We start from the raw sequence: 10,776 nt of genomic DNA on the forward strand, positions 1-10,776 counted from the left end.
GAGGGACTTCTGGGGCTCACACGAGGCAGATCCCGTTGAATAGTATACTTGGTAGAATTCCTTTGTTGAAATTCCCAGTTGTGCCAAGAGTAGTAATTACTGAAATTAGGGATTTAAAAAAAAATGCTAATTTTAATAAAGAAGTCTTGTTGTTGTGTTCGAAAATATTTTTTCTTCTAAAACCTGGAGTGAAAACAGAGTTCTGGATGAAATAAATTTGGTAATGAAGGACGAAATTGTTAGAACTGCTGCAGTTGTGCCCTGCTTGCGGATGAGCCGCAGGTTATAGACCTGCAGGGGAAGCATACAAATGGCGCTGCACTGTCAGCGCAGCACACATGTGCATGCAACCTTGCAGCTGCTGAACGCCGTCTTGGTTTGTCACGGGTTCATTCACGCTGGAAAACTCTTTGAATCGAAATCTGTTGGCTGCAAATTCTGTGCCAGAATTTCTGTAGGTTTCCTTTGCGTGACGCTACAATCGTGCTCAAAATCGCAGCTTCATGCATGTGTGCAATAATTAAAAAATTGCCAAAATTGCCAGACATATCTTGTCTAGACACGGATGGATTGCATGCCGACTGCTGTGGAAATATTTGGCTTTTTAAGTAATGAAAACTGCAGAGAGCATGGTTTGAAGCATCTGTAATGGCCATGGAGATCTAAGATGAGTAACCCTTCTCCTTGCCTCGAATTGGAACATGCAACTAAGTCCAGTGTTAAGCTATCTGTATAGGTGGCTATCCTTTACTATATATTAACCACTGTTATAATGGTGTTAATTATTGTCATTGGGAAGAACCTCATGGTGACATGTTAACGTACTAAACAAGCCTCAATTTGAAAATGAGACATTGAATCAAGCTGAACTTTCAACGTTTAAGATCAAATTGATTTCTGAGTGAAAGTCATTGGAAATTTGTGGGTATTGTGGAAATTCCGGATATCTTCAAAGAGCATTGCAGAAGCATACTCTAGAGAGTTATGCAGACTGAGGTATACAAGGGAGTAAGGATTAGCGATTCTGGTTCCATTCCATAGCAAGTTAGAGGTGAGTCATGCGAAATTTACTTACCGAAGTGGTCCAGAAGAGCAGCTTAAATCTTAAGCTGAGCGAGTGATTTGGAAAAAAAGTTTCGAGAAGGTGACCCAGTCACGTGATTTAGACGAAGAACACAACTACCCAAATGATCCTGCACTTAAGTGTGTAACGTTCTGTAACTGATCTCTGCGCATTTGTCCTTATTTAGATCCACTCATTCTGGGGACGTGATTACTCATGCATTTGTTCTCTTTTAACTCCCCTTGATTTAGAGTTTCTCCAGTCCTACATGGCTCTGTGGTCCCTGCTGATTGCTGTCTGTCATTTCCACATAGCTTGGGTTTTTGCACCTGCGCTGAATGTGACCTGTGCAACTGGCAGGGTGCTTGTGCAACATTTTAAGAATAGATGCTTGCTTTCCGCATTTTAGGAACAAACTCCAGAGTTGAGGTATTCATAATCTGAATAATACTTGATTCTGGAACTGCCGTGACCCAGGTTCATACAAATAGGGTCGCACATGCATGACAACATGGATGCTTGGTTTTCAGAGTAATCGTGCACTATAACTACGCATCGACGCAATCAGGATCAAAACACCACACAGACCTCGCAATGTTCTTAACTTTTATTTCCAAGCAAGTAAATGAAGAATTGAATTACAAAATGAAGGAGATATCATCTTCATACCTCTGAGCTATTAGACATCCGCGTCGAAAGGGCTCACATCTTGAGTCTCTGCTCCGTGATGACTAACAATCTAGTCATGGCGACTTCATTTCTTGGGCTACAGGCCCTGTGGTGCAATGTAATTTTATTGCTGCTGAGTCAGGATATAGCTCTTGCACAGACTCTTCCTGAAGCACAGATACTAATCGCTTTCCGAAACTCTTTAGTTGATGAGAAAAATGCGCTACTAAATTGGCAGGAATCCAGCACTTCGCCGTGTACTTGGACTGGAGTCAGCTGCACTTCGGACGGCTATGTCACAGGTGAGCTTCAGTTGCGGTCGCAAAATTATAAATTCACACTAATGCTTCCAGTCTACAAAAATCATCATCTTTGACCAGGAAACAACACGAAATATCTTGAATGAAAACAATGTGTAGAATCTGTTCATGTCAAGCTACCTCTGCCAACGATTAATTGCAGGTGTCGACCTTTCAAGCATGAATCTGAAGGGCGGAGAGGAGCTTCACATACCTCTCTGTCATTTACCGAACCTCATCTCCCTCCAGCTTCAAGAAAACTGCTTCTCAGGTCCCCTTCCAAGCGAACTTAGCAACTGCACCAATCTGGAGCACCTAAATTTGGGCGCCAATAATTTCGGGGGTGCCGTTCCAGCTCAGATCATGTCTTCTCTTCCGAAGCTCAAGTATCTCAACCTCTCCATGAATAATTTCACGGGGGCATTACCCGACGCTGTTGGCAATCTGCGCAACCTTCAGAGCTTGGACTTGATAGCTATGGGGCTAAGCGAAGGCTTGCCGGCGGAGCTCGGCCAACTGGTCGAAATTCAGCACCTCGCCCTGTCGTGGAATTCCTTCGCTCCGGAGTTTACGTTGCCGGATACTATAATGCACCTGCAAAGATTGCGATGGTTTGAGTGCGCTGGGTGTGGTATCAGCGGCGCCCTACCGACATGGCTCGGAGAGTTGCAAAACCTGGAATATCTGGACCTCTCAAACAATCTCTTGACAGGCGCCATCCCAGCGTCGCTGATGTCACTCCAAAACCTACAATGGCTGGAACTTTACAAGAATAAGATTACCGGTCAAATTCCATTGGGTATATGGAATCTTACTTCGCTTACAGATCTGGATGTCTCGGACAATCTCCTGACCGGCGCCATTCCTGATGGAATTGCTCGCCTTGAGAATCTGGCTGTACTTCACTTGCAAAACAATTGCTTTGAAGGGCCAATGCCCTCATCGATTGCAAACCTCACGAAGTTGTATGATGTGAAACTCTACATGAACAAGCTCAACGGTACCATTCCCTCTACTCTTGGGCGCAACTCCCCGCTTCTTCAGTTCGACGTCTCCAACAACCAGTTTCACGGTCAGATTCCTCCGACATTGTGTGCTCAAGGAGTGTTGTGGAGGTTCGTCTTGCGAGCTCCCCCAATAGCTTCAAAATCAGTGCAGTTCTGGGATTAACTCGAAATGTTGCACATCTATATATTCGACTAAGTGCTAATTCTTCATTGTACAGGTTGATACTATTCAACAATACGTTGACAGGCAATGTGCCAGAGTCGTATGGCAACTGCTCCAGCTTAATTCGAATCCGCATGTTCGGAAACCATCTCTCGGGAGGTCTTCCAGACGCTCTCTGGGGCCTTGTGAACCTCAATCTTCTTGAAATCTACGACAACGAATTGGAAGGAAATATACCCGCAGCTATTGCGAATGCGACAAATCTTAGCTCCTTGAAAATCAACAACAACAGATTCACCGGTCGTTTGCCTCCGGAGCTAGGCCATCTCAAGAAGATCGAACGCTTCCACGCGCACCACAACAACTTCTCAGGGGAAATTCCGTCAGAGATCGGTAACCTCGGATCAAGCCTAACAGACTTGTATCTAGACGCAAACTCTTTATCCGGGGAAGTGCCAACACAAATCGGCAACCTGATCAATCTAGTCTACCTGGGATTATCCAGCAACCGTCTTACGGGTCCCTTGCCTCCAGTAATCACCAACTTGGAAAATCTCATCTTCCTCGATGTGTCACACAATTTTCTTTCGGGAGATCTAAGCAGTACAATCTCTAATCTCAACATAGATCGCTTCGTCACGTTCAATTGCTCATACAACAGATTTTCAGGGAGATTTGCGGCGAGGTCAATCGACCTGCTCAGCCTCGACTGGTTTATCGGCAATCCTGATATATGCATGGCAGGAAGCAACTGCCATGAGATGGATGCACACCACTCAACCCAGACTCTGAAGAAGAGTGTCATTGTCAGTGTTGTTTCAATAGCCGCGGTTTTTTCCCTCGCCGCATTAATACTTATAGCGTTGACAAACAAGTGTTTTGGTAAGGGGCCAAGGAATGTGGCGAAACTCGATAGTTATTCGAGTGAGAGACAGCCTTTTGCGCCGTGGAGTATTACGTTGTTCCATCAAGTGAGCATCACTTACAAAGAGTTAATGGAATGCTTAGACGAGGAGAACGTGATTGGGAGTGGCGGAGGTGGGGAGGTCTACAAGGCTACCTTAAGAAGTGGTCAAGAGATTGCTATAAAGAAGCTGTGGGAAGCTGGCAAGGGCATGGACCTGCACGAAAATGGATTCAAAGCTGAGGTAAATGAGTTTAGTCACAACTTGAATTTTATCTTGCTCTTTCGCAACATATGCATCAAGACAGTGGGGCACCTTTGGATGAAGCGGTTGAGTTCTTTCCGTTCATAAGTTTTCTAAGTATGGAACCGTTTGAGAAGATGTGAGCAGGTGGATACTCTTGGCACCATCAGGCATCGCAACATTGTGAAACTGCTCTGTTGTTGCTCAAGTTTTACGACGAACTTTTTAGTGTATGAGTACATGCCAAATGGAAGCTTGGGTGAGTTTCTTCATGGCGCTTCGAAGGACAGCACGTTATCTGATTGGAGTGTTCGTTATAAGATTGCGGTAGGAGCTGCTCAGGTAATACATTTGTATCGTTTTTGATGTAACATATTCAAGATCTCTGCTTCAGCTAAATCCATGCTCTCCATTCTTACACACACAAAAACAAGGATAGTTATCTGTTTATCTTCATCAATCTGCTGACAAAATTGAAACAGGGACTTGCTTACTTGCATCACGATTGTGTACCACAAATACTCCACCGGGACATAAAATCAAACAACATTTTGCTGGACGACGAGTATGAGGCACGCATAGCTGACTTTGGATTGGCAAAGGGCCTTGATGATGATGCTTCAATGTCGGTCGTAGCAGGCTCTTACGGCTACATTGCACCAGGTAACCGACAAATTTGCAGCAACACAACTATCCTCGCATAACTGCAATAAACACCGCCTTTGGTACCACGTAGCAACAACGGAATTAACGTGTTGTGTTCCTCTCTTCAACAGAGTACGCATACACCCTGAACGTGGATGAGAAGACAGACGTCTACAGTTTCGGTGTGGTGCTCATGGAGTTGATAACTGGAAGACGACCAGTTGCTGCAGAGTTCGGCGATGCAATGGACATTGTGAGGTGGGTCTCAAAACAAAGACGGGAGCATGGAGATAGTGTAGTTGTGGAGCTCTTAGACCAAAGGATAGCAGCTCTGAGCTCTTTCCAGGCTCAGATGATGAGTGTTTTCAACATTGCGGTGGTCTGCACTCAAATTCTGCCCAAAGAAAGACCGACCATGCGGCAAGTTGCCGATATGCTCATTGATGCACAGAAATCTGAGACTGAGACCTATTAGTGTTTGATGGATTTAGGAGTATTGAAGGACCCTTCTGTGTACATATATATATATATATATATATATATTCCTCTCTTTAATAGAACATACTATTAAGTAGTGGAATTTGAAGGCTTCGGTGAAAGACAGCAACACCTCGACCGACACCTCCAACTAGTTGAAACTCCCCATGTCAGACCTCTTAAAATCGGCTATTAATCTGAGCATTTCCGTTTTGAAAATGATAGACTAAATAGTAATGGTAGTTATTCTGATTCTATTTTTATTTGAAATCTTAGTTTTGTCTTCTTTCTATCTGTTAAATGGTATTAACATTCGATTAAGCAAATGTATTTGAAATAGAAACATCGTTGTTGAATGATGTATCAGATGTGTAAGTGTATATATATATATATAAGTAAAAGCATTCAAAAAACATGTAATGTTTATGAGTTTTTCCAATTTTTTGCATAGAATATTGTGGGACACTTTTGCTGCTATAGTTTGTGTATATGTTGTATTGACGATTGATTGGAGAATAAGTTATTGTGCAAAACTTGAAAAATTGAAAAAATATTCTCCACAACATAACAGAAACTGAAAAAATTATAGTTATTTTTGTAATTTTGCTTTGAAATACAAGACATGTAAAATCTATCATTGAATCTATGGATAAGTGTTCTATGCATACATATGTATTTATAAAAAAACAATTGAAATTGTGTTGATTTTTTAAAAAAAACATTTTTGTTATAGGTGTATTTATTTGTATTTAAAAATATATATTTTAATTTTTTCAAAATTACTTAAATTCAATTAATTTACAGCTAGATTTTTACAAGCTATCAAGGATTTAAAAACAAGAGATTATTACATTAAAATGTATAAGAGAAACAAGTAAATATTTTTTTAAAAAAAATTAGATACAAAAGTAAGAACAAAGTAATATTTAAATATCTTTAAATCTTATGTTATTAAAATTGAGGTATATCTTGCTTTTTCTTGTCATTTATAATATAACAACTAAATCTGTAAAGCTTTTAAGAGCTCTAGAATGTTCTCAATGTCTAAAAAATATCACATTAAATTTCTACAATCCCATTGAAGATTTTAATTAACAATAGAATATATTAGAAGGTTTTGAAAGTTTCTAATTGTATTCAATTTCTATTAATTTTTTTTTATAATTTTTTTGATAAGATAAAAAACCAATAGCCAATAATTCATCTTAATACCTAATATTTGTAAAATTGTTAAATAAAATATTTGGATTCTCTAAAACTTTATGCTATTAAAATAGATATAAATATCTTTAAAAAAGACATGCTATTTCTTATATGAATGGTAAATACAACATGTGATGTACCACAACCTTAGAAGAGAGTCTCAATATTTATTAATACTATTAGATAAGAGTAATATATTTAATGATATTTTAAATATTTTATTTGAAGGTATATATAAAGGCCTAAATTAAAATCATATAACTTAGTAATATAACTATCTAAAAAAATATAATTATTTAATTATTTTTTAAAGCTAATAATAAATCTTTATTCAAAATATAATTCTAAGTATGCAAAAAATAATATTTGCTAAATGTTAGGCTTTATTACTAGTTATGTTATTTTACATTTGCTAAATATTAGGCTTTATTAAATAGTAGTCAAGTTATTTTAATTAACAATATTTTACCAGTTATGTTAGACTACTATTTAATAAAGCCTAACATTGAAGATTTTAATTAACAATATTTTACCAGTTATGTTATTTAATTAACATTTAGTTATCTTATTTTACATTCCCTAATAAAATAACTTGACTACTATTTAAGATACTTATTTCTAATAGAGAGAATAATATAATTAATGCTTTAAATGAAGTAAATAAAATAAAATAGAAACATATTAGATAGATAAATATATTTCTTAAGAAATGTCTAAATTTTCTATTAAATATAGATTAAAACTATAGATTCTTTCAAATATGTTATGTGACTATAAATAATATTTTTTGAAGTTTTTTATTCTTAAAAATTTCCATAGAAGTGAACTACAACTTAGACACTTAAGTTAAAAGCCTAATAGTCCTTAAAAAGCTTCTACATGACTTTTTTGATAACTAATATATAGAAAGCCAAGATTTAAGCCATCATTAGACTTGACAATACTTCTCCTTTATTTTAATCTTGGTCCAAGATTCACTACGTTCTTTATAAACAATAATAGCTATTTTATTTTATTTCAATTTCATCTCTAAATTTTTATCACATTTTAAAAAAATATTAATTTTAATAATATGTAAGTCTGTTTTTTTTTTTTTTTTTTTTTTTTTTTTTTTTCAATAACTATATCAAGATTTTTATTATGAATAACATGCAAAAGATAATGAAAAGATGACTACATAAACTATAAAATTATATCTAAATTATAGGTACTAAACCAAAAAAATAATTAAAAAAATAAAAGAAAATAAATTTATTAAATTAAAAATTAAAAATAATATTCAAAATTTTAATACAATAAAAAACTATAAAAAATAGAAATAATTTTAAAAAGATGCTAAAAAGAAAAATTAAACAAAATTATAGATGGTAACTAAATATTTGGATAAGAATAAAGTTAGCATCAATAAATTAAATACAAAGAAAGATAATAAGATACATAAACAATTAGTGAAGATAAGCATTAAAATGCTAAGATGCAAAAAATATTTATTGTGTATATATATAATAGTAATAAAAAATTATACATATATATATATATATATATATATATATAATATTAAAAAACAAAATATATTTAAATTAAAATTTAGATATGCCAAAAAATGCAAGGTTTGTGAAGAAATTAATAAAATAAAATTATAAATGAAAAGTAGTAAATGTAGTAAAAAAGATATGTACTTATAGCATTATAAGAAATAGGTGCAAGGTAAATGAGATAAGCAATATTATTTTACAATGAAGGTATTGAAAAATAAATAAAAAATATAAGAAAATATTCATGCAATGAATAAGAATATTTTTGTGTAAAAAAGATTTGATATAAAGATGAAATAAATTAAAAGTTATAAAATAATAAGAAATATAAATAAAAAATTAAACTGATTAAAAAAAATTATAAATTAAAATATAGATAAAGAAATAAGATTTAACAAATTAAAAAGTAATCAAGAAGTGGATTAAGAAAAATAATATATAATATAGGTATTGATAAAAACAAAGAAGTTCTTAAACTAAGTAATAAAAAAATATCAAAAATTAAAAATAAAGAAAAAAATTCCAAATTAAAAAAATCTAAAGTAAAAAAAGATATAAAACATTAAAAAGAGTGGATAAAATTTGAAAAAGAAAAATAAATAATTATGAAGAAAATTAAATCATACATTAATAAAGAACACCAAAAAAAAACTATGATTAGGTAAATGAAAAAGGAATAAGAAAAAAATTATATATATATATATATATATATATATATACTATAATTTTATATAAAAAAATATTTTATCATTTCTATAAAAATAGGACTTATTTAAATTTTAAATTTTAAAATGCTTTGTGTGGATCAAAGACAAGGATAGTTACAAGGTAGAAATGGAAGTGGGGATTGAGGTGGGGTAGTGGCATCAGGACATGGGGAGGTTGGAACAAGGTGGTGAGATCAGGACAAAGGGGGTTGAGACAGGGTGGTGGGATTGGGGTGAAGGATGGTGGATGGAAATGTGGTACAAGAATGGAAAACAAAGGACATATGATAGAAACGGGATTGAGAATATACGATTAGTATAATTTGAATCATTTAGTGTGAAGAGGGGTGTGGCTTTAACAATATTAGAGTGTAGTTTTAACAAGTCCCTTTATTTTTATATATTATTATTATTATTATTATTATTTTATACTAGTTGCACTTCTTCTCAGCGATTGATTTTTGGTGTAGACTTATATAATTTAAAAAAAAAAAAAATTACATGTATTTTTTAAAATTTTAAATGAATTCTAAATAGATTTAATAATATCTTATGTAAAGCAATGCATAAATTATTTTTATTTATTTCAATATTTTTTTAGAACTAAAAGTCTTATCTTAAAATTTTAATTATTTTTATTTTAATATTTTTTTAGTTTAACATAAAATAAAATAAAATAAAATAAACTTAAGCTAAAATTATAGATTTTTATTTATTTATTTATATATATTTTTAATAAAAATAAATATACAAGTAAATTGAAATTTTATAAATAAAAATAATATTTTTATAAATTTTATAAATTTATAATATTTCTATTTATAATATTTTTTTTATATATTACATCAAAATAACTATATCTTATCACAAACTTTAAATAGAGATTCTTTTATTTTTAAAGATATTTATTAGTTTTAGGTTCTTGAGTATTTTAAGTTATGACTTAATTTTATATTAAATTCTAATTCTATAATTATTTAAATTTAAAAATTAATATATTTAAATTAAAAAATAAAATTAATAAATTATGAATGACAAATTTATTTTTTAATAAATTATTTTTTATTGAATCAAAGCATATATTGTATTATTGATTATTTTTTTGAATGTTAAAATAATTTTCTAATTGTCTTAATAATATGGGTTTATACAATAAAAGTATTATTAAATGCTCAATGAAGACATCAAGACATTTAAACTAAAAACAACTTAAATTTAATACTTAATATCTTCAAGAACCTCTTTTAAAATATTTATAGGAATTTGGGTTTTTAATCAAAAAATAATAATATTATAAGTGGTTTTATTAAAAATATTATTATTACTAAGATTTTGAATATCTAAAAAATATAATCAATTTATTTAATATATTAAAGCTTATTATGATATTTAAATAAGTGAATAGTTAAGTTTAGTTATACTATATATATATATATATATATATATATTATAATTTAGACTTGCAAAAGTAGATAGAAGGAATAATAATAAAAGATAAAAAGGTACCAAAAGATAAAAAATAATTGGACTAATATAATCTATGACATTCTGGATTGGTTGAAATGTGTTGTCAAACCTCCTCTTTGTTGACAACCGTGAGTAACTCTTTTAGTTTCTTTGCTTGTTCACATTCTTAATAGTTGTGTTCTGATTGCAAAAGAGATAAGATTGGTCAAAAGAGGTAATTTAAAAATTGATGAACAAAGTGACAAGAGAATTGAATTGTAGGTGTAGTTTTGGGGGATTTCAGTGGTGTATATATACGGGACAATTCATGCGCTTTTAGATATGTCTCCTGTTCGTAGCTCTGAAAATGAATGAGTTGGATGACCAGCCCTGACTACTGAATCTTGTACCTCA

General features: G+C 32.7%; 1 protein-coding gene across 1 annotated transcript; it reads left to right on the forward strand.

The window, feature by feature from the left end:
* Positions 1 to 1,255: 1,255 nt before the first annotated feature.
* LOC112283967 (uncharacterized) lies at positions 1,256 to 5,827 on the forward strand. Its single transcript, XM_073534958.2, has 6 exons — positions 1,256 to 2,034; positions 2,195 to 3,146; positions 3,257 to 4,349; positions 4,497 to 4,691; positions 4,832 to 5,012; positions 5,126 to 5,827. The coding sequence occupies exons 1-6, from the start codon at positions 1,791 to 1,793 to the stop codon at positions 5,467 to 5,469; spliced, it is 3,009 nt and encodes a 1,002-aa protein (XP_073391059.1). The 5' UTR covers positions 1,256 to 1,790; the 3' UTR covers positions 5,470 to 5,827.
* The last annotated feature ends 4,949 nt before the right edge of the window (positions 5,828 to 10,776 follow it).

This window comes from Physcomitrium patens, chromosome 6, assembly GCF_059467195.1.
Source record: "Physcomitrium patens ecotype Gransden chromosome 6, ASM5946719v1, whole genome shotgun sequence".
NCBI lineage: Eukaryota > Viridiplantae > Streptophyta > Bryopsida > Funariales > Funariaceae > Physcomitrium > Physcomitrium patens.

What these genes read in the sequence shown, in the direction of transcription:
- LOC112283967 (XM_073534958.2), top strand. Translation starts at nt 1,791, where the DNA reads ATGACTAACAATCTAGTCATGGCGACTTCATTTCTTGGGCTACAGGCC. An exon ending in TTCGGACGGCTATGTCACAG is followed by an intron (nt 2,035 to 2,194) that starts GTGAGCTTCAGT and finishes GATTAATTGCAG; the next exon opens with GTGTCGACCTTTCAAGCATG. An exon ending in GCTCAAGGAGTGTTGTGGAG is followed by an intron (nt 3,147 to 3,256) that starts GTTCGTCTTGCG and finishes TTCATTGTACAG; the next exon opens with GTTGATACTATTCAACAATA.